Consider the following 23,985-nt stretch of genomic DNA (forward strand, 5'->3'; position numbering starts at 1 on the left):
TAAACAAAACGACGACACTGGAAACCTCACTGACTTGGACGCATTAAAATCAACACGTCCTCATTTTCTCATGTTTTACTCCACTCAGAAATCAAAGCAGGCACATCTGGCCACCTGAGCAGATGACCCGAATCTGCTTCTTCAGGTCGGATGTTAACAGAGCAGCCTTTAAAGGTAATTTTTGTAATTTGCCCTCTGCGGGATCTAAACCCCTCACCACCAGGGGGCAGCATTTTACCAGCAGCGTTGCTGAAGTGTTTAGAGACGTGTGCGGCTGCTCTTTTATTTTATCCATTTCCTCTACAAGCTTTGCCTTTTGTCAGGCTGTGTTTACCTGGTTAAATAAAGGTTAAACTTACTCACTGCACCATCTGGTGGTATAAAATTGATACTGCACAGCATTAGAACCCAGCCTGAGTTTAACTTCAGCAGATCTCTCTTCATCTCTAAAATAAAGTATGATAAAGTCAAAGCAGTTCTGCTGGTAGCTTCAATTTTGGAAGGTTTTAAAGCATTTTTAAAAACAGAGGGATTTTCAAGAAGAACCTTTAAAAGCATCAATCATTTGATTTTTACTTCATCGACAAATAATTTTGTTTCACTTTCTGATTTCAGTAGCTTTTAATCCAGTTTTTATTAATCAATCTCACCACATTTTGTTCCAGTATGTCAGAGATCTGAATGATCAAATGTTGCCAGCTGCCTACACAGACTCTGCGTGAGTAAGGCGATAGACGCGTGAGCAGCAATGGTGGAAATGCACCGAAGTATCGACAAATAAGACGACATTCGCCGGTGTCTGCGCAGCTGAAACACTTTAAAACTGGTCAGTTATTTTTGTAATAGAGATTTTGCTGTTTTTGTGCCACAAAAAGGAGAAAAACAAGAAGGTAAACTATTAAAAATTATTATCTGAATCAGCAAAATAATTTAACGTGAAAGTTAAGGCTGTGAAAGCGTCTCTCTTTAGGAGGAATCACTCGACACACCTGGGAATTAAAAAAAACAAAAAAAACAAAAACACAACCCTTAAGAAAAGCTCAAGAATTTCAGCAGAAAAGCAGCCAATGAAGTTAAGGTTAAAAGTACCCCACAGGTGTCTACAGGTCTGCTTCAGGTCAGCAGAAGCAGATGTGACCTCAAAAATGTGACCTCACAAACGCAGAGGACTCGTGAGGCTTCCAGTGTGTGTCGTCAGTGTGTGACGTCAGTGTGCTCATTTAGATAAAAACTAAAACCACAGGACAACTTTTTCCCCTCTTTCCACTCACAGATGCTCTCAATTCATTTCTGCCTGACTCAGTCCTACAATGGCGTCGTCACCCAGCGCAGGTCCTCATCGGTCAAGACCTCCAGAACCCGGAGCCCAGCTGGCCTCTGGGCGGACTGATCTGTCGTCTCTGCAGCGATGTCTGAGATAAAACACAAAAACAATCATTTCAATAAAAGCATAACACTGCACTGGTACTGTGTGTAATAACAGACAGCATCTCATCATTAAGCCCCTTAAAATGTTGAGCTGATGTTTAAACTCAGCTCAGTGAGAATACAACTTAATTCCAAAGTTTTAGTCCAGCTCAGCGTCACCCAGTTCAGTTCAAATATTACAGAATTTCTCAAATCTGTGCCATTTTTGCTCCGTCTGCTTTCAAAGTCAGAGTCTCTAAAATAAGACTTGTAGCTGAAGTCAAACCTTTTCTATAGCTTCACTTTTAAGTGCTCAAGTAGATTAGGCCACCAGTCTGTAAACACTCATAATCCAGACGAGATCTACTTCACACCCGTTTCTGTAAACAGTACACCGGTTTTAATTATGTTCCCTTTTGTTTTACAATCATTATTTACCCCCCAACTGTTTTACTGTTTGCCATGCAGCACTTTGAATTGTAAATCAACTTCTTTTTGGCCTTTATTTAATTTTATTTCTGAATAATTCAGCAGTTTGAATTATAGGAGGTGCAAGAAGGAGAAAAAACCCAAGCATGGAATTACAGAGTTTTATCAGGGAAGGAAATATTTCTCTCTGGGTTTACAGCAGATCGATATTAAAGCCGTTAATCTGCAGGTTTAGTTTCAGACGCTTCCCTTTATTTGCCAGTTAAATTTCACATTTACCAAACAGCTTATTAAACTCTTACTGTTTTGTTTTTTTATATAGATTACAGTAATGAGCACTGCTGTTGTTGAAGCATTTTCTAACCATCGTGTGGTTTGTTCGCTCAGTCGCAGCTTCATGGCTGCAGACCTGTGATGACCGAAGGGCTCAGCATGGTTCTCGCTGGCAGTGCCTTGGAAAACCGCAGGGAGCCTCGGACAGCCCGTCTACCCGCAGAGAGCGTCTGTTGATGGAGGCTGTGTCCGCAGTACGAGTCAACTGGTCTGGTGGCTACTCTCATTTGTGCCGTTGTCGGTCCATCAGCTCGCCGTGGAGTAGAGTGAAGTTAAAACACGCAAAGAGCTAAAATGAGGGAACCAGTTTAGCTCACGGGGTGAGCAGGCGACCATATGCCAGAGTGGCCAGGGTGTGAATCTGACCCGAGGAACTTTACTGAATATTTTCCCTTCACTCTCGACCATCTAATATCGGCAAAAAAACATTAAAAAAAAGAAAAAGAAAAAAGAAGAAGAGCTGAAGTGAAGCAGACCATAAAAACAACGTCTCCACTGCAGATACTGTCTGCAGTTTTCAAGCTGGATGTTTATTTGATGCTTTTCCATGTTTTCCTGCCGCTCCCTTCCCTGTTGCGTTTCCCAGAGGACTGCACAGGAACGTGTTTGTGTACACTGAAAAGCCCTCTCTTTAAATAACTACAAACTGCCACCTGCTCATCTGCCTTCATCTCACAGCATCCCACCATCCTCTGCATGTCACAATACACCCATGAACCGCCTCTGTAGTCTTCCCCTTATCCTCATGCCTGGCAGCTCCATATTAAACCTCCTTTGTCAAGTATGTCCACTTTCGATCGTGGCTCAAGAGTTGGGAGGTCGCCTTATAATCTGAAGGTTGCTTGGAAAGTTTCGGTCGTTGTGTCCTTGGGCGAGACACTTCACCCGTTGCCTACTGGTGGTGGTCAGAGGGCCCGGTGGCGCCAGTGTCCGGCAGCCTCGCCTCTGTCAGTGCGCCCCAGGGCAGCTGTGGCTACAATGTAGCTTGCCATCACCAGTGTGTGAATGTGTGGATGACTGGATGTGTAAAGCACTATACAAATACAGGCCATTTACCATTTCCCTCCTCTCGGATGCAATCGTGGTACCAGAGAACTAGCAGGAGTCACTTTTCATCAGTGTTATCAATCTTTTTATTTGGAAGAGCAGAGACTGCTTGGGATTCACTCACGTACTCATAAATTCCTTTACAGTCTGCACATGTCTGTTTTAAGGATTCATTGAGCTAACATCCAAACCTTCACAACATGTCGGGGGGGGGGTCACATACCTCCAGGAACTGTTTGAGTCTGATGACTGAGCCCATCTGTCCACTGCTGGTCACCGCTTCAATCCTGCACAGGAACACTTCTAGGTTAAACCTCTCACATGACTGCTGCAGGTGAAATGTTTACTGTTAAAACGTGCTTTCTACCTGGGGAAGTATTCCTCTTTCAGTAGCAGGATGAGCTTCCAGAACTGGCTCCGATACTGGTTCATCAGAGCGTTCCCACAAACCTGAAGGAAACAACGCTCAGGAGTTATCCACAGCTGCTTTCAGCGACAAAGAAACTGAAGTTTAGATTTAGGTTTAAAGAGTTTCAGGGACTGTGGTCATTTCACCTGACACTTTTTCATGGTTCATGGGCCGGTAATGCAAGCCGCTGATTGTTTGAAGCAACAAACACACCTGATAATGTGCAGGATGTGTCCAGACTCACCTCTAGAAAGTCAAACAGCAGAGTCGCTGTGACGTCTGCCAGAGGCTCCATGTTGAGCATCTGAGCCAACCAACGCCAGCCGTGGTTCAGACCATGAGGAACGGGCTGAAACAAAAAAATAAATAACTACATTTTTGAAAAAGTGAGGGACTTTTAGACATTATAGGCAACTTTAGGTTTAGCCTTGGACAATTCATTGCCATGGTAACTAAGATGCTCCAGAGTAAGTTACGCCCAATGATTGAGACCAATCAATTCTCCTGAAAACCTCCTCGATGCACAGAAATAATATATCTTCTCTTCCCCCGTTATTTGTTTGTTTTTTCAAACTGCGTCTTTAGTCTTTCTCGTTTCCTAATAAGAATCAGGAAGAAATCTCTGCCTCCTCAGTCTGAAGTTTTGCTTGTTTGACATTATAAAAGCAGGAAGCGGGACCGTTTTTACCCCTTGTTTGGAGCTGTAGGGCCACTTCAGCTGGATGATGGCGGCGTAGAGGCGAATCATCCCGGACATCCTCTTCAAGAAACTGTCCTGACCTTCGACCCCAGAGTCGTCTACACGGTAACCAAGAATCCTCTGGTATTCATCCACGGGCGTGCCCTCCTTCATCGGAGGGTAGTGAGGGATTGCATAGGGGCATTTCTTGTGCAGGTGGGCGAGGATGAGGTCTCCCACCTGAGGGTGCAGCTCCCAGACTCCAGAAGCCACCACGGCGATGGGGAAGGCCGCTTCGTGGTGAGACGCCACTTCCTCCTCTCCTTGTTTCTACACAGCCAAAATATAAATAAATAAAAGATATTAAAAAAATAATAATTGAAAAATCACAGCTTCTTCTTGCTTATACAAATACTACAAAATATATCAAATTAACAAAGGATTACTTCACAAACAAACAAAAACAGACTTCTGTGTCGAATCATTCGTTTTGTGCGCACGCTCACCACAAACTTCTCCGCCAGTTTGTAGCTGGCGAAATCGAGACCCTGCGGATGTTGTGAGGTGGATACCGATTTCCCCCCAGACACGACCGGCCGTCCCGACAGAAGCTTGTCGATCTTGTCGAAGATTTCTCGGAGCTGCGATCCGGAGTTGCTGGCGATCTGACTGACAGGGATGGTGGCAGCTTTCTGGAGCTCCAGCTTCAGTTTCTTTGTCTGGGAGAAATTAAACCACTCGAGTCATAAACAGACAGTGAAGACGTTTCGTGTGTGTCAGCTTGTGTTTGAGCTGCTTTTTAAAAATGTTTTAATGAAAGAATTAAATGAAGTTTTCAAACTGAGATGATTTCACACCATCAGCTCCTATGATAAAGTTATTACGGCTCGAAAATGGTAGCCAAAATAATAATAATTATTATTATAATTAAAAAATAAATAACCCAACTTATTATATTATAAGTTGAGTAATTATATATTAAAAAATAAATAAATAAAAATCTATACTATTAAATCCTCCGAATGTAATTCAGTAATTTTATTACGTGTACTTTTCAGTTTTAGCATCTTTTTTTTTCCCCATTCCCATGTAAATTTTGCTATTTATTAATTCATTTTATTTATTTTTCCTTCCCTTTCAATTTAACCTCTGTGCATTTATTTATTTTTATTTTATTTATAATTTGATAAATATTTTTATTTTATTCCATTTTATTTATTTATTCAAGGACAAACAGCTCTCTAGACTTTGAACAACAGAGTGCTGTGTCCAAGGAGTGCCACAACAGGGGGCAAATAACAAATGAAAGAAATCAATTTTATGAATTCATTATACAAATATTTATGTGAACTAATTGAATTGCAACAGTATATTTTTTTACTTTCTTTTTTGTATTTATTTTGGCAGTTTTGGTCCTTGGGTAATTGGTGAGCCTATAACTCAGATAACACTCAGTGTCAAAGCTAAATTTGAATTTTTAATGACCAAATGCTGTCTTTAATACTTTTCAGCTGAGTGGGTCAGGTGGGAACCCCTCATATCAAACATGGAAACATGCTTTGAGAACAATGGAAAGAGGCCAGTCACAGAGTTATTAAAAGAGGACGAAATTTCCTTTCGATGTCCCTGAGAATTCAGTGACCTGCGGTGTTAAAACATTTCTCATTTGCACCAGTAATGATACATGAACCAGGACTGAGATCTTTAAGGTCATCACTTAAATAATTCCTAGTTCAAAGTCCAGATCCTAAAGTAAAAGCCTACACAGACACAGAAACCATCAACCAAGTCCATCATTTCATAAATTATGGATTAATGGATTCACTACTTAAAGAATTAATCTATTAAATTAAAATATTGCTGGAATGGTCTTTGTTGGGACCTTTGTAGGTAAAAACCTTTAAGAATGTCACAGTCCTTCCTCCGTCATCTCAAAGTCTTTCATCTGAATGTGAACAAACCCACCTGTCCGTCTTTTGCAGAGCTGAGCTGTTCGAAGGACTGAGCGCACCGAGAGGCCGCCTCCTGCAGATCCTTGTACCACTTCAGCGTGACGTCTTCAGCGCTGTTCTGCAACCCTGCAGGAAGAGGTTCAGTATGAAATGGTGAAAACACTCAGCAATATATCTGGATAAGGGGGGGTAAATAAATAAATTAGTCAAAATCCATACTTTGGTCTATATTTATTCTCCAAATTATTTTATGCAAACAGGATGTTTTGTTTTGTGCACAAGCTGCTGACAACACCTCCAGCTGTACAGATGCATGACGCAGCTAAGCCTTCTCCTTCATCACCTTTCCTCTGTGCCTTCTCTTTGGCCAGCTGTGCCGCCTTCTTCTCCCCCTCCTGCTTCGCCAGCAGCTCCGCCTGTTTCCTGCGCTCCTCCTCCTGCTCTTGCTCCTTCTTTTTCTTCTCTCGAACATTGGCCGCTTCCTCCTGCATCAACCGAATAAGCGCTCTCATCTCGTGCAGGGCTCGCTCTGCCACAGTCATGTCCTCCAAGCTGGGGAAGTTGCCCTGAAATAGGCAGAACACACGCATTTCATGAGTACAAGCAGAAATTAGGAGGAGCATAAACCTTAAAAATCTCGATGTAAACCGACCTCTGCAGTCTTTCGCACCACCTCCGACACCTGGGAGCACAGCTGGTTCCCTCGGGTGCTGTAGGAGCTGAGGCTGGCCGGTGGGAGGTCCGTCTTGGTCTGGGTGGAGGGCTCAAGCAGCTGGTTGAGCTGCAGGATCTCCTCCTGGATGCTGTTGAGGCTACGCAGTCTCTCCCTGCCCTCCGCCTGCCTTTGCCTCTCGAGTTCTGCCTCCCGAAGACGCTGCTGCTCTGCCTCCCTCAGCCGTAGGTTGACGAGCTGACGGACAAACAAAAAGCATGAACAGCACAGGAACGAGATAACTTTTTCTACCCCACTGAGCACAAGAAATGCCCCTGTATGTGCAGGAGATCATTACTACAGCAGACAACCAAAAATAAAGAGCATCTACTTCTCCTGCTGCAGAGCTCTGCACATCCAGCATCTCACAATCTGTTTCACACTTTGAAACATGCACAATTTTTGTAAGGTTAACAAGCAAAATTAAAGACTTCAGTAAACAACTTGACAAACAGGGGTTTAAGCTTCACGTTTCCTGAACTTTCCACGTACCGTTATTCTACGCCGCTGCTCCTCCTTCAGCTTCTCTTGACGCCCGATGCTCTCCTTCGTTCTGCAGTACAGGAAGTGGAAAACCAGACCAGGTGTTTAATCGCATGTAACATTTCAGACATTTTTAAGCATTTTAATCATTTCGAATGAGTCATGATTTCCCTTACTCTCTTTCCATCATGTCCCTCATACTCTGGTACTCCTGCCTCTGCTTCAGCTCCATGAGCTCCTCAAAGCGTTTCAGCTGCTCTGACTCGGCGCTCGCAACCGCCGCTACGAGCTTCTCCTGCATCTCCTGCCGCACCCTGAGGGCCAACTGAGTCGATAGATAGAAGACAGTCTGGTGAGACCCTTACCAAGTATATAGTACGCAGGGGTCAACATGCAAAATATATAACTCTGATCAGCAAGCCAGCAGAGGTTAGTATGAAGAAGTTTAGACCCATTTCCAGTAATGTGTAAGCGTCTAACATTACATGCTTTTCCATAAACTGTAACTGGAAATCCTGAACATATTCATATGTTTAGATTACATGTTAGTTTCTAAAAACAAAAGCTGAAAGCAAACAAACTAAAATAAATACAATAAAACAAGTTGCTACTGACAAAAATCATAAGAGTTAAAAAAAAAAAAAAACATTTGAAGTTAGGTTTGCAAATAAAATTAAATGTAAAAAAAAGATGATCACTGTTAAGCTGTTTTTCAGTAAAAAAAAAAATTAAAATAAAAAAAACACTGTCAAAAACTTGAACCTTAGCCTTTTCTCGATGCTCCTCCTGAACTTTGATGATACAGCCAGCCATCTCCATGGCTTTGGGAGACAGGAGGGAAATGGCAGGAAGTGACGTAGGACTGGAAACTCCACTGACATCTGCCTCTGGACTTTCATCCTTCACCTTATCACTAAGACTCTACAGAGCATCAGCATGAGGAAAAAACAAAGCAAAAACCATCAGGGTCAGATATTCAGTTAAATTGGAAAACTGTTTTACAACATGACACATAAGAGAGACATTGAGGACTTGCCTGTTCTCGCTCATTCTTTACAGACGCTGCTGCAGAAAATGCAGCTGTCCTGGCGCTGACATCGGCGACAGATCCGGTAGAAGAAATAGAGACTTCTGAGAGAACAGGGCTGGAGTCTCCGGATCTGGAGCCCAGGAAGGATGATGACTTCTGCAGGGGAGCCGAGCTGAGACGCTCCAATATGACACCAGCGATTGGAGACAAGCTTGGGGAGTCTTTACAACCTGCTAAAAGAGGCTACAAGAACACAAGCGGGCTTCGTTTACAGATGGTTTATACACAGAAACTGTATGCATCACTTATGTTGCCATATCCTTTCAGAAAGTAGGACTTCTTAAAGCCTGAAATGATTTTAACAAAACAAAACAAACACACTGGATTTTCCATGTAACACCTTCATGAGGAATCAGTGAGTTCATACCTCTGCTTTTATAAACATGGAGTTCAACAACAGAAATCTGTTTCAAATCACCCCTGACACTCGTCCCCTGCCTCCCCTTTCTTGTGTGCTGTCCATTTCTTTGGATGGTTTAAAGTCCTCTACCTTCACTACCTCTGCTCCTTACATCCTCACTGTTGCACCAGTCTCCTTCTCAAACACACACATTCCTTTTCCCTATATCGCCACCTACTCCCTCCTCACTAGTCTCACAATGTCATCCCTGAACCTCACAGTGTATACAGACTCTTGCCTGACCTCATCTGACAGCCTGCATGTCACCACCGCAAACAAGAAGAGCGGGATTATAGTTGACCATTGTCCACTGCCCTTGTGTGAAAATCTGGAACCGAAAATGGAATTCAGCCTCCCAAACTCGAAAAGCGCCATAAAAATCAACTTTGGTCTTTAAAAAAAAAAAAAAAAATAGAATAAAAACCTTTCAAAGAAAGTCCTACTGGTCTTTGCGAGATAGATAGATAGATAGATAGATAGATAGATAGATAGATAGATGCTTCACAGTTTATAAACGGAAGTCACGAAGTCACATTAGTTATCTGTCAAATAAAAGTAGCAATAAAAGTAGTCATTTGATGAAAATCCATAAAAGGATGTCTGAAGATTAAAAATAAAAAAAGTACGCAACTATACTACGTTATTTGCGTAAATGCCTCTTAACACTTTGTTTTCAACCACTGTTTATTGATTAGCTTCCGAGCTGACGTCTTACTGCCTGATCTAAATGATTAAATTGTCACTTTGAATAAAATCCACCCTTGTAGTGATTATTCTAAACAAGCGTAGCGTGCTAACTTTAACTAGCTACCGTTTAGCTAGCTCTAGTTGTTTTTTTTTTTAGCTACCTGGCGGCAACTCACCTCTCCCCTTTCCAACCAGAATGGGTCGAAGGAGATTTTCCCCTTTGGTGAATTTTTTAAGGCCTGTAAAGTTTCCCATCGTAGACTTTCAGAAGGCATCGCGAAACACAAAAAACTACAACTGATTAGCAGTAATGCTAGTCAAGTTTGAATCCGCCATACGGCGTTACATAAAATACAATCCGAAGAGAAACCACCGGACTTTACTAAGTTCCCATCTGGGACCTTTATATATTTATTTCTTTGCTATCTGTATAATCACACATCACAAAATGATAGAGATAACTCTATTATGCACTGTGATAATTTCTTTATTAGGTTCCCACAGTCCATTTTGCTAAGAAAGATTCCTAACTGAGTGACGTGACCCGAGGTTCACTTTCCTTTATTAAGAAAGGAAATTAGAAAACGCCTTCCTATCCGATTGTTCAGTCTGACGTCACTAGCCGTGTCTGGGTCTAAACTCCGCTGCAGCTCCATATATCAAACGATCACTATGGCATTACTGAGAGTTGAAAAACTGTCTAAAGTCCTTCATCTTTAATAAAATGATCAGCGTTCTGCTCTACCAGGTGTAACAATTGAGTTTAACATCCAGGCATCCATGAAAACGGAATTTATGACATTTAACGGAGTTAGAAGTTAGCAGGGAGTTAGCTCGCTAGCTTCTATCTAAATACAATATAGCATGACTGCGGGGTTTTGGAAACAAATTCAAACGTACAGCTCTGCTATCACTTCCAGCATAAATGAAGACAGAAAACTAAACAGCAGTGACGTTTGTAGGGTTACTGAAGTTTGGCTAGCTGGTATATAATGATGTGCTACGTGACCGCTAGCGACACAGCTATGTTAGCATAATATAAACAAGCTAACTTTTTTTCCACTCGATAAAAGTTAATGTGAGTGTTCTCGGTGGTCAGGAACAAATGTAATCGCATGGCAGGATGCTGTAAAAGGACCAAACTTCAGCCAGGAGAACAACTGAGATAATCCATCCACAATACGAGGTTAGTCATTCATATACTGCTGCATGGGCTGGGCTGTAGTTACATCCTAAGGTTTTAAAAACTGAGCTTAAATAAATGATTAGCGGTAATAAAAGCCGAGGGAGGTCAACAGTGATCACTGACTGTTTTAGGAGCTTTTTGAGATAAAATAGAAGAAAATACATAACATTAAACATGTTAACAACACAAAAGCCATATTAAACGCAGACTACTTTAGACCCGGAAGTAGGATTCGTCGCGTCATCACTGAACAACCGGATAGTTCACAGCTGAACTGCTGTAAGAAAATCTGCTTCTTTTCCAGTTGCTTCGCGTGAAGAACATAGATTTATACAAACTCTCTAAATCAAGATTATGAGCTATATTAACTGATCAAAGTATTTTCAAGGTTCAGTATAACTCAGTTTGGATTGATAAGGTCTATTCTTGCATTCGAGCCTGTAGGATTATCATGAATTAATGTTTACTGTGATGTTTGACTTCAGTCATAGAAATCCTAAACAAGGGAGAAGAAAAGGGTTTTACTGGCTCAGTACTCAGCAGGAAAACATAAGAAAATAACATGTGTTTCATTACATGCAGTCGCAGGGTTCTCTAGTAATATTTCTATAATTTCTATACGACTATCCAGTTTACTTAATCAGCATTCTACCAAGAAACAAGTTCATTTCTGCTGCTTCATAAAAATCCAAGTAGTACTGATCATAGGACTGGAAACTGAAAATAAAAATAAAAAACTTCTAGAACCAAACATCATAACCATAACAGGTATAAAACATGCTTTTTAAGGCCAAAAGAAGACTGCACTGCCGCAGACCGTTAGCAGATCAGGCCCTAGATGTTCCTTCTTTTTTAAACATCCAGTCTTTGTATTGATATGTTTCACAGACTGTTCTCGTTTATCTGACACGCATAAAACAACAGGGTAAAACATGCTGTGGTGAACTAAAACGCTGGTTTTTTAGTCCAATTTCTCTACATTGTAGTCTTACAATGTAGATATAATGTTCCAAAAGTACCTCCTAACATAAATGAAACAAGTCTGTTTTTCTTCTTTTTTTTTTACATTGACTTTAATGACACTCTGGTGTAAAATACAAAATGCTATAATATAAACCACATAATTTTTTATGTTTGTAAATCTGAAAGAATATTGTAAATCATAAAAACTCTTATTGGAGTTTCTTATCTTGGCTTTGCAGTTGCTAAGTTACTGGTAAGTTATACATAAATAAAATGTTTGGGCTACTAATAACTGAGAATTTATCCATAAATTCAAATTTATTCATTTCATACAAAACATGAAACCTTCAAGTCAAAAGCAGACCTTTAATAAATGCGGTTTATGTCCCGTACGATAGTTCGGGAGGATCACTGCTGGTCAGGCTGGATAAATTTTGCTTGTCAGCTTCCAAGCAGAGAGTCACCAAACACATTTCCGTAGGAGGTTTTGAGAAAATGGACGTAGTTCTGCAGGCTGCGGTTTGTCGAGTCCGACTGCTCCAGCCGGTCCTTCATGTTCTGCAGCTGGCTCTGGAAGCGCCGCTCCATCTGGGAAACAAAGGCAGGGATACACTTCTACATCACAACATCACCTTTTTTTCTCTGACCATCTTTGAGCATCATTATCATGTGATGTATCAGTTTCAGTACCAAAGCTGCCTTAAATCTGCCCAGATTTACTAAAGGGACAAAACCAGTGAAAGCAATAAGAGTCTCTGTGTGTCTTTGGACAAAAAAAAACAGGAGTGATGCGCACATTTACACGTGTCACAGCAACAGTAACTTCTTCAAAGCATTTATGGGTGAGGAGCTGATGGTAATTAATGAACAATGAACCAGAGTAACAGAAATATATAGAGAGAAAGTGAACAGCTGCTGTCAGCCTGCAGCAAAGTTTACAAAGACTTCCAGATTTCCAGAGTGAGAAACCGAGCTGGGAGTTTGTCTTCATGCTTTTTCTTCATCCTGAAACTCTGTGAAACAGCGAGCAGCTGAAAGGATGACTGTCTTCACGTTTATGATTGCTGAACAGGTGGTTTAATGAAGGACCGTGATTGGCTTTTTACCTGCGAAGGTTTTTATAGTGATTATAGTAACGAGCGCTGCTGCTGGAAATTTGAAAACACATTTACGTTCACAACACCTGAGCTTGCTGTCTCCGTCATGTTGCCACTTGCTGCGCGAGGCTGGAGCTCCTCAGTGAGCTGTGACGGAGGAGCTGCTGTGTTTTAAACTTTTTTTTGAAAGGCTAGTTGGCCTTAATCTTAAAATATTTTACATGAACACGTGGTCCTAACTATGTTTTTATTTGCAAATGAGCGAAACGTGAAAAGTGGCTCCCGCTCCACCTTTCTCCATGTTTGCCACAGGTTTCAAACACCTCCTCTGCTGACTGCTGTAGAAAGTTGGTGGAACTGTTGCCACTGACCCAAATGGGCCAGAAGGAGCTTTCCTGAAATACTTTTGTGCTGGCCTCTTGGTTTTATCGAAGTCTGCCTGCATATGTAGAAGCATTCAGCGGTGACTTACTTCCTCCTTGTTTCGCTGCAGTTGGCTCAGCTCCGTTTTGGCTCGGCTCAGCTGGCTCTGGAGGTCCAGGGCTTTAGACTGAGACGATCTCTCTTTGGCTAAAACCCTCTGCATGCTGTCGTCTACCTGCAGGCCGAACGTGAAAAATAAACATATGAGCACCGAAATCCTTCAGGGAAAAACTGATGATTTAGTTTCTTTGACCTTATCTTTAGTGAGTGTGTACAAACACCTAAATCAAAGCTTTAGTTTTTACCCCAGTTTAACTCAATGATCAGCAGTCAGTGTGGACGTGGACACAGCTCACACAGGAGGTGTAAACTCTGGATCATCAGTTTAATACAGAACAGAAACACCAACCAAAGTTTTGAGCCTCACCCACATTAGCAGCACTAACACTTTACTAACAGGATTAATCGCGCAAATATATAAAAAAAAGTCTGATTTAATTGACTTAAGGACAATTTTGCTCGATCACAAGTTAACACATTTGTTTCGCCATTTAAGTTAAAGATTGCCTGCTGTGTTCAGCTCTGACTGACCCACAGACCAATGAAGGAGAGATGGAAATCATTAGATTTTTTGACCACATCAATGTGAAATTAAATGTACTGATTTATATTGCCTGCAATAAGTAATGTATGTAGTAACAAAGTCGACTGACTGATTTTCTAATCTCAATTGCAGTCTAAGTTTTTACTGCTTTAATTGCAGACTTAACAGCAGTCTAAACACCTTCTGCATCACCAAGTTAATGCGTGCAAGCTGTGTGTCAGTGTTTGCACTGCAGGACTTCACTCAGTGACGTTAGTGAGATACAGATCAGCAGTGTGCATAAAACATCCATCCCTCCCTCCCAATCCGGGGACAGGTATAAAAGCTATTAAATCAAAATAAAAGAATTAGTGACACTGTGGAGCCTCCAGCTGATTTTAAACCAAAACTCCAAACGCAACCTGCTTCAGAAAAGCTTAAGTGTTCAGCACCAGTAACCATGGCAATCTCTTAACATCCTCCAGGTCACTGCTGAACACTTTAGAGTTTGGGAAGTCCAGGATCATGAGTGATGCTACCTGTCAAATCACTTCTCTTACATGCATTTCCTTTTACAGTTATTCTATTAGGAGAATTTTATTGGGTGAGGTAGATGTGAACCAAACTCCACTTCTAACCAGTTCAGCAGCATCTTGGTAGCTGTTAAGAAGTTGAAGGAGAGCCACCGTCTTGATGCTGAAACCTCTGGCTTTAAACTCATCGCAGATCGCTAACCCATTCACCCGTCTGGTGTGTGATGTTTTGTGGAACTGTGAGACCTCCGTGACTCCACGTGTCTGTACCTGTTTCTGTACGTCGTCCAGAGTTTGCTGCAGTTGTCTGGACAGGACGCTGCACTCGTGACTCTTCTCCTCCAGCTGCTGCTGGATGCTGTGGATACTGGCTTCCTTCGAAGCGAGAGATTGAGACATCTCTCTGTTTTCTGCCTTCAAGCCCTCCAGCCTCCTGCAACCAACACACAAATCTAGTGTCTCAGCTTGGAAAAGATCAGATATAATACAGATTTATCTGTATTACTGTTGTTGTGATTTGGCTCTGCAGTATATAAATAAACTTGAATTGAATAACGTCCATTAAATGCAGTTTCTCTGTGACTGTTACCTCTCGAAGTTGTACACTTTCTCCTTCAAGACGTTGTTTTCCTCCTGCAGCAGCAGGTTCCTCTGCTGAAGCGTCTCCAGCTGAGTGCCTTGCTGCTCCACCTGCAAAGGAAAACGTTTAGTGGAACATGTCAGCCATGACGGGTTCCTGGGGACACTCTGCATGGATTATATTCATCAAACTTGTTAATCTTTCCAGATTTTTAAGTATGCTGGGTCTTTTGGGTCTGAATGAAACCTCTACCTTGTGCCTGACTTCAGAGAGGGCGGAGTTATTCTCCATGTTCCTCCTCTCGCGTGCGTCAGCCTCCTGCTGGGCTTCTCGGAGCTGCTGCTCGGTCTTCCTCAATCTGTCCGGTAGAGTCTCGAGCTCTCTGAGCCGCCCCAGCAGCTCCCGCCTCACCTGCTCCTTCTCCCTGTCCAGGCTGACGTGCACGTCTAGCGCCTCCTTCTGCACCGCCTCCAGCTTCAGGCAGTACTCCTCGGACTCCAGGCGAGCCTGCTGGACCTGCAGAGAGGTTTATCACCCCGACACAGGTTCGATTTCAGCACAGAGACTTTAAAGTCATTTTTAAAAGTTATAATATGTAAGAACAAAGTACCATCTGACTTTCATGTTAAATCTGTATTTAAAGTGAGCGTATCTGTACCTTCTTCTTGTACTTCTCCACCAGGTTTTCATACTTCCTGATCGACGCTTTCAGCTGACGAGCTTCAGACTGAAGCCCTCGCTGTGTCTCCTCAGAAGACGTCAGCTGACTCTAAATGTGAGGCATGTTTATCATAAACTACACATAAATACATTTCCCTTAGACCACAGAAGCTTTGAAACAACATTAGCTGTTGGTTTTTCTTTAACAGTTTTTATTTCATATCAACCAAATCCATAGCGTGCTGCTAACTCTCCTGAACATACCTTGAGACTTTGATTGTGCAGCTTGGTGGAGGCGTTTTCGGCACTGAGATGATGCAGCTGATCCCGGAGCTCCTCCCTCTCTGTCCGACTCTTCTCCTCCGCTGACTGAAGCTGAGCGTGCAGCTCGATCACCTGACTGTGACATAGACAGGTATAAAAGGTTACTTTACTCAACAACCACAATTTTCTAAGTAACATTGTTTCAGTTTCTGGCCATAACACAGATGCTGCAGCTCCAAAGTGTCAGTAGCCTCAGTTTCAGTACCAGTTTGTGTCAAGTGACATCCTCTGGGCCTGAAAAATGGAGCCGATACAGAAGTGCCAAATAAATAAAAGTAAATAAAAAAGCGCCGGATACAAAGACGTTTTTGTTTTTTTCCGGCTTTTTCCCTCCTTTATAAAAACTGTGTGATGGGTGATTTTGTAGGGTGGGAGGGTTAGTAGTCATCTTACTGCTAGTGATTTCAAGAAGCAGAAAAAGAGACACCAGAGAGCTGATTTCCCAAGTCCAGCATGAACAGGAGGAACATAGATTATACCAGTCACAGATCCCTGTTTACCTACAGTAATGAACAACCTTAAGTGAACGATATCAGCTGCTGAGGTGCACGAGTCCGCTGCCACCTGGGCATCTCTACGGCCTCGTGCTGTGGTGGGATTTTTCGACAGGGTTACAGTAAAAAAACACAGTCAAGAGTCTGTGGTCCAACCAAATGACCCCACGCTGCCCACCACTTCCACATCCTTTTCTCCTCATTTCTTAAATTGGGTTTCCATTTAACATATGTTAAGGGAAGGAAATTCCCTGTAAAAAAAAAGTTTAAAGTCCAGTAAATGTATGCTTGTCTGATATAAGCACAGCTGGTTTCACCTGCCTTGCACACTGAAGCATCTCCAAAAGTGCTACAGACTAAGCTGCAGGGTTGTCAGTGTGTTGCCACCCCTCCCCCACCCCCGAGGTTTCTCCTTTAATCCTGGAAGGTCTCGGTGTGTCGGAGCAGCCCCTGCGGCCTGTCCTAGGATCCTCATCCCACAACATCATTCCTCCACAGACTACAGCTCCCCTGCTCTGGCTCCTCTGTGCGACCTTAGAGAGCTCTCCTCCTCATGCGACCTGTGACAAAGACATTTAAGAAACCTCTGCATCCATCTCCAGCTGGAAAGGTGAACGCAACTCCACCCTGTTTGTCAGCATTTGGCTTTTCTCTCCAAAGCCACTTCCATTTCCTCCTCCCATGGAACAGTCGGCTCTGTCACCATGGCTTTTCTGGAGGACGTGGACCAGACCAGGATATCTGGCTGATATCTGGAGGAACTGAACCAGCTCAGTGCGAGCTCAGCCGTGCCTGGGGAATCCTCCAGATATGGACCATGTGATGGCCCCGCTGCCCCCAGCTCTCTTGCTAATACTGGCTCAAAAAAAGTTCTGTTTGTTGATTCCCCAGACTGTCCCATAATTATAAAAACAACATTTCTTACATATCAAATAAGGAGACAGACATTTCTATAGTTGATAGTGAAAAAGCAGGGACTTTTTGTCATGTAATTGTTTATCTGTTACTTAATTACTTTGGTGTACTATGAAATAGAAATGGGGAGGGTTCCTTTATCAATAAGAAAAGTTGTCCAACTTATGAAAATACAGTTACAAAGTCAAAATCTATGTACTCCTTCATATTTTCCAAAGCTGTCTAGTGGGCCGGATTTGAGTCTTTGCAGGGCCGATTCTGGCCCTCAGGCCTTATGTTTGACACCCCTGCCTTACACATCTCATTGTTGTCATCTTCCAGGTCTCCAGCAAACCAGACAAAGTTGGACTTGAAATTCCTTATAAAGACATAAATTTCAAACTGACCACGGCCGCCTTAATTTTCAGGGTGACTCACATTTTGTCCGATGATGCTGGGCTACATTTATCGATTTATTTACAGAAACAAGAACTAAATGAGTGTTTCCATGAATGCACTCACTGTTTGAGAGCAGAGATTTCCTGTTCTAGCTGTCCTTTAGCCGCTGCCTCCTTGGAATGACGGAGGCACCAGTCACTGGATGTAGAGAGAGCCTGAGCCAGCTGGGACTCCTTTAAGAAAAAACAAAAACACTCACACACTTTCTTCTTTTGTTTTTGACCTTATTTATTATTTCAAGTGCTCCTCATAAACAAGTCACCTTCAATAAGGTGAACAGGTGAAAGAGAATGAACAGAGTAAGCAGGAAGTGTCTGTATGCCTGTTACAGGCTCAGTCAGACTGCTGTTCCTTCAGCAGGCAGTCCTCACCTCTGTTGCTTGCGTGTTTCACTGGAAACTTGCCACTTGGCCAAGCGGCTCTCCTTTGAATCAGATTTGCATAAACCACATGATCGGACAAGACACCGCAGAGAAAACTCATTTGCATGCAGAAGAAACCACACAGAGGTGTGACGGTCACACAAAGGAACCAACATGTTTTCTCCACCACCTTCTCCATCTATAATCTACTGCAATACCAGAAAATGATGAAATACTGTGAAAAGATTTTTAAAAATATGGATTGGAAAATAGCTTTTAGTTCATCACAGGATGTAATGTAGGTAATGTGTGACTTTAGGAAACCAGTGACCAGGTTTAATCACACGAGCTGCACATACTGACCTTTTCCTGAAGTTTGTCCGCGAGCCGCCTGGCGGCCTCCTCGGCTCGCTCTCCCTGCTCGGTGAGCAGGGCCAGACTTCTCTCCTCGGCCTCCCTCTGCTCCCTCAGAGTTTGCAGCTCCTCCTGAAGCACCTGGAGCTCCTTCTGCTGCTGCTCCTGGCTCTGATGCATCCTCTACAGAGAGAGAGAGAAGCAGGAAAGCTGGTTTAAAGAGTAATGAATGCTAAAGGGTGAGTTTAGGATTCTGAATTACCTTCACTGGCAAAGTGTGCACATCAAAAGACTCTTGTTGTTACTTATTTGACATGCACTGTTATGTGGACAATTTACAACAGATACATGAAAGAAAACATATGTTCAGAACAAGGACGAGAGAAACAAAGCAGCTAAAGTGCTGCTATAAACTTTAAAAAGATTGTGCCAGACTTACTTGTCCTGGGAAAAGCCTCTTTTGGCTTAAAGAAAGAGCTTCAGTGTCTGTTTTGTAACTGAAAGGTGTGAACACTTGTATATTTGTGGCCAGTCTAAACCCATTACTGAACCACACTCATGAAACCTGAACATGAGCGTAGTGGAGGCTTCATTGCTCCAGGTTTTAGTCACATTTCCACAGAGATCATCCATAATGAAAACTGTAGTCGCACAAGTTTCCCTTCTGTATCAGATCTGTGTGACTCAAACGTTCACAGAGCGCGTCAAGATATCTCAATCGTACAACATGTAATACATGCAGCCTCGCATGCCATGCAAAAAAAATACAGGAGCAATGCACACACTTGGCATGATAACTGAGAGTCAAAGAAATATTGTTTCATGTTCTTACACATACGTAAGTCAGCTCTTACTCACAGATTTCAAGATTATGCAGCTGTAATAAATCAGCCCTCCTCTTTCTGAGCTGTGAGATTGATCCAGAGCCTCGCATTTATCCGCACACAGTCCCAGAGGAGTTTGCCTTCATGTTAGAACATACTGATTCTCCTTCAGCTGGCGCTCACTGACCCTAACTGCTGTTTCTGGGGAGAAACATGTGCCAGTGCCTACACTCCATTATTATTTCAGTAGATTTGTTGCTCCCTCATTGGGTCAATCTTTTTTTGACCTGCTAGTTTGTGCTGTTTTCAGCAGATTGCAGATTCCTCCAGGAATTGCAATGGTCATTTGGTGTTCAGTTGGTGTTGATGTCTGGAACAGTGTAAACACTGGATGTAGTAACTTCATCCTGGGGGTACAGGTATTAAGATTAGTCATATATCCTGTTTACTGAAGTTCACAGCTAAACAGGTGGAATGAATTAGAGTTTGGAGGAAGCCACACAGTGGCTGATGGTCTGGTTGTGTTTTTACTTTTACTTTTTTATTCTTTACAACCTTCATTTTATTATATATTGTATATTCATTCAGTGTAACTTGTTTTCAGGCATTTTTAAACGTAGATGAAAATAAAGTGTTACAAGTATTTGCTATGGCACACCCCAGGTTTTGCACCAAATATGTCTTTAGATTCCTTCATGTGGCATTTTTGGCAGTTAAATTGCAGAACTTTGCACTCTCACTTGTGCATTTTTTTGCGATCGCATTAATTGCATTGACTAGTAAATGTGGCCTGAGATATCAAAAGGGTTTTTAAGTCTTTGGTTGTAGTCTATGTCTGCTTGTTCCAGTGTGTTAATGCATATGATCGCGTTCTGTGTTAACAGACCTGAATCTGAGCGGCCAGTCGGGTCTTTTCTGCCTCTGCTCGGCTCAGCTGAGACTCCAGGTGGCTGCGAGTTGACTCCAGGATTCTTGAAAGCTCCTCGGTTGTCTTCACATTGTCCTGCAATGAGAGAGGGAAGCAGAGGATGAGCGGGAGAGATCATTAAGGGTGCGCACGTCTGTCTGAGAGGTATCAGTTAGTTGTGGAAAACCTTTTCAAAGTCCAAATGCTCTGCAAGCTTTGAGGCCTCTTTCTCCTTGTGGGTGAGTTTGGCCAGAAGGCGCTGCAAAAGAAGAAACGTCTTCTCAGAAATTTTCTCTGATGTAAAATGAGGTAAAAAGCGGGTGATAATCACTCACCATGTTGTCTGCTTCACTGTCGGCCAGTCTCTTTCTCAGGGTGTCTGTCTGTTCTGACCTCACCAGTGATTCCCGCTGTGGATACAGTAAAAGTCAGGAGTGAATGAAGGCACGCTGACAGTCCCACTCCTTAATCTCCAAAAGTTGATTCTGTTCATCTGGATGTAGCGTTTTGTGGGAGTTTCGTCACTCATCCAAGTGACTTCTTCAGTCTCAGCTGACTGCAGGTTTCCCCGATCTTATAAACAGTACATTTGCATAATGACTGAAACCAGCCCACTGAAGGAACAGTGGGCTGGGAATGTTTGTCTTCTTCCTGTACCTCATGTTCACTCCACTCTCTGAGGAGCTGTCGGAGGCCGTGGTGTGTGTTATCAAACATCTCGATCTTTTCCAACAACAACTTCTGCTGCCGTTCCAGAGAAGCTGCGTGCAGTTTTGATGGCGTCTTGTCCTAAAACATAAATAAACATGCACATCCAAACATGTCCTAATCTATTCCTTCTGCCTCATTTCTTCATCCACTTGATTTATCAGTAAAATATCTTCCAGTGCAGGTTTTACCTTGGCAAAGCTGTCCATAGTTTCCTTCAAAGCTGTCAGCTGATTGGCTACAGCTACGCCGTCAATTTCTGCTTCAACGAGGGCTCTCAGGAGCACATCTGCCCCTCTGTGTTGACCTCGAGAATCTGACCTGTAAACAAAGCAGACCTGAAATATCATTGTGTGCATCAGCAGAAAGTATATTGGAGTAAAAGTTGGCCTTATTATTCTCGTTTCCTCTACTAGAGTATCGTTGCAGGAGTCACTGAAAGCTGAAACTTGTATTTCCTTGTGCTAAATCCACTTGTTCTCCTTCTCTTCCCCTGACTGCCAACACTGTGTGATTCCTCTGGTACCCAGTCCCCGTTCCAGTTGACCTGCATCAATCACACCACCTGTTTAAAGGTGCAGCAGTTATTCAGGGCACCCTTGATTCTGGGTGAGCAGCCTTCTGCTACGCCATCTTTCTCAGTGTTGTGCTGGTAACCATGCACACTGGTAGTTTATCAGGCATTTGACATACTAATCTCTACCAATACAGGTGCGTATAGTTCATTAAGTCCACAGGTGTCAAACTCCAGTCCTTGAGGGCCGGTGTAGTGAAACTTTTCCATGTGTCCCTGCTGTAACACACCTGAATAAAATTAGTAGGTCATTAGCAAGACTATAGAACTTGACTGCTGGCCCTCGAGGACTGCAGTTTGACACCGCTGGTTAAGTCCATTAAATTGTAAAATAAATAAAATTAACTAAAACACCTTAATCTACGAACATTAGCTCCCAAGAGGTAACTAACTCACTGTTAGTTCTCCTCCTTTTATTGCTTTACAAAGATATGTGTAAAAACTTGTTGCCACCCATTAAAGAGACTTCTGCAACGCAAAGATTACAGTAGAAGACTTTTGTAGTAAAAAGTTTTTTTGGCAGATTTACCAAATGAAAAAAAATCTGATTTAACTGCATATTCTTCCATTGCAGCTTTTACATTATAGGAATAGGAGAAATGGCACTCATCATCATTAATTTCATTATTCATTTTGCCTAATCATTGCTATAACATGAATTCGTTCAGCATTTGTTTCGTGCTCCTGTGAGAAGATTCAGAGAAACTGTACAACTAAACCAGTTTGGTTAAACTTCCTCTGGATATGAGGTCAGTAGTACAAATGTTTGTGTGTCAGACTGCTGAAGCTGTACGTACTTCCTCAAACGGCGAAAGCTCTCTTGCTCTCTAAGTAGGATGCTGAGGTCCTTGGACACTGCATCCAGCTCTTCCTCCTGCTCCTCTGCTTCGTTCTGATGTCTGATCCCATTTTCTGTCTGATGCCGCACTCGGCTCGTCTAATCACGACAAACAGAAATACGGTTCAGGGATCAGCCTCAAAGAAGACAGAAATAAACTGAAAACAGCTGCACCTACCAAAAGAAACAAGGTACATGTTCATCAAAGTATCCTCGACTGTGTCTTAGAAAAAATAAAATTATGTTTAATCCTCAAATTAAAGCCAAAAAGGTGGTCCTGTCTTAGGCTCTCTATGATTAATACATCCCAGTCAGTGAGGGGTTGACCAGATGTGTCTGTCATATGCAAATATTATTTAGGAGGGGAACTCCTTGCTCTCTATGATGTGCAGGGTGTTGTGGGAGTTGAAGTCTTTTAACGCCTGCTACGTTAGCCACTGTAGCAGTTGTTCTTTGTGTGATTAAGTGTTTGTGGGTTAAAATGTATCCAACTCCTTTTATTCAGCTCACTATTTTTATTTTTTCTATGTCTGTGGATATTTATGACATTTTTCTCTTGCTCTGGACATCATTTTTAAAATCCTCAAGTCCCATGGTTGTAGTTTTTTTTATGTCTTGCTTAAATTCTACTTATTTTACTTCATTTCTACTTTTTCTTGTAAATGGCCCTATGTTGTGCATATTGTGCCATCAGTGGCAGGTAGACAGCATAACAGAAAAACATCGCTCGAACATGTCAAAATAAGGAATATAAGCTCAAAGTGATATGTGAATACTCTTTGCGTGGGTAGTTCGGATGGTCCATGGTAATGGATATCAGCTACCTTTGTTAATTTGTAAATCAGCCCTGAAATGAGAGTATAGGTTCTGGTTGTAGTCTTTTTGATACTTTCGGTACATCTGTTTTGTTAAAGAAACAAACTGCTGCCAGAAAATCTTTCCTCTCCACAGATCCCAGTACATTTAACAGAGATGAACAGTAATAAGAGACCTGGCACTTGTGGGAGTCCACATCTCTTCTGCAGGACAGCCTTCCCGGAGGAATCCACGGCTTCCGGACCTTTGGTCTACCTCCGTCGCCCTTCACCTGGGCACCTTTTTCCCGACTCTTTAGAAAAGGTAAACAGATTCAGGTGAAACGCTTCAAGACTTAACGTAGCGTCCTGTTCCTCTGGAAACTCTTTGAAAGCTTGCGAAAAGGTGGGGCGAGGGCTGTCTAGAAGAAAACTAACAAATCTTTGCAGCAGAAATACGACATGTGATTAACATCAGCAGTATTTTCCCCGAATCTATAAAGTACAGTAACCTGTGGGGTTTTGCTGGGACTCCTCCTCATGTGAACATGTATAGGTGTAGTCTCCAGTACGTGGAGGTGAACCGGTGGCGGCGACGGAGGTGAATCCCGGGTTTTCATTCTCATAGACCCCGTTTGGGCACATTAATGACCCGTTAAAATAAGTATTAAAAAGCACATTTTTATCATGATACACAGTCTGCTTCCAAGATGAATCTCGGCTTCTCCCAGTAAAGAAAACGGTTGTTTGGCTTGACAAACGACCGGCCTGATGATTGGCTCGGTTGCAAGATCCCGCTT

The 23,985-nt window shown here is 42.5% G+C and overlaps 2 protein-coding genes across 2 annotated transcripts; both read right to left on the reverse strand.

The window, feature by feature from the left end:
• Positions 1–10,127, reverse strand: gle1 (GLE1 RNA export mediator). Its single transcript, XM_085426420.1, has 14 exons — positions 9,805–10,127; positions 8,488–8,724; positions 8,214–8,372; positions 7,628–7,776; positions 7,461–7,521; positions 6,909–7,166; positions 6,600–6,822; positions 6,270–6,382; positions 4,811–5,023; positions 4,314–4,634; positions 3,870–3,974; positions 3,584–3,666; positions 3,440–3,503; positions 1–1,412 (listed from the first exon to the last, which is right to left on the reverse strand). Exons 1-14 carry the CDS (start codon positions 9,901–9,903, stop codon positions 1,344–1,346), a joined length of 2,154 nt encoding a protein of 717 aa, XP_085282546.1. The 5' UTR covers positions 9,904–10,127; the 3' UTR covers positions 1–1,343.
• A 439-nt stretch (positions 10,128–10,566) lies between these two features.
• On the reverse strand, positions 10,567–23,952 carry LOC146658023 (outer dense fiber protein 2-like). The gene is made up of 17 exons (XM_085426419.1): positions 23,698–23,952; positions 23,383–23,499; positions 22,351–22,490; positions 21,171–21,300; positions 20,929–21,060; positions 20,607–20,681; positions 20,459–20,530; positions 20,251–20,367; positions 18,550–18,723; positions 17,888–17,997; positions 15,918–16,053; positions 15,652–15,762; positions 15,246–15,509; positions 15,003–15,103; positions 14,684–14,846; positions 13,347–13,472; positions 10,567–12,365 (listed from the first exon to the last, which is right to left on the reverse strand). Exons 1-17 carry the CDS (start codon positions 23,809–23,811, stop codon positions 12,219–12,221), a joined length of 2,229 nt encoding a protein of 742 aa, XP_085282545.1. The 5' UTR covers positions 23,812–23,952; the 3' UTR covers positions 10,567–12,218.
• Between the last annotated feature and the right edge of the window lie 33 nt (positions 23,953–23,985).

This window comes from Rhamphochromis longiceps, linkage group LG12 (assembly GCF_057381845.1).
Source record: "Rhamphochromis longiceps isolate RC_006_pf linkage group LG12, R_longiceps_female_GT1.1, whole genome shotgun sequence".
NCBI lineage: Eukaryota > Metazoa > Chordata > Actinopteri > Cichliformes > Cichlidae > Rhamphochromis > Rhamphochromis longiceps.

Bases quoted from the DNA above. Each gene is read 5' to 3' on its own strand.
- gle1 (XM_085426420.1), bottom strand. From the start codon at position 9,903: ATGCCTTCTGAAAGTCTACGATGGGAAACTTTACAGGCCTTAAAAAAT. The intron at 7,167-7,460 runs GTACGTGGAAAG...TTTGTCCGTCAG, and splicing joins AGCAGCGGCGTAGAATAACG to CTCGTCAACCTACGGCTGAG. The intron at 5,024-6,269 runs GTGGGTTTGTTC...AATTTCTCCCAG, and splicing joins GCTCTGCAAAAGACGGACAG to ACAAAGAAACTGAAGCTGGA.
- LOC146658023 (XM_085426419.1), bottom strand. From the start codon at position 23,811: ATGAGAATGAAAACCCGGGATTCACCTCCGTCGCCGCCACCGGTTCAC. The intron at 20,531-20,606 runs GTGAGTGATTAT...CTTCTTTTGCAG, and splicing joins ACAGTGAAGCAGACAACATG to CGCCTTCTGGCCAAACTCAC. The intron at 15,510-15,651 runs GTACAGATACGC...ACCTCTCTGCAG, and splicing joins TGGAGAAGTACAAGAAGAAG to GTCCAGCAGGCTCGCCTGGA.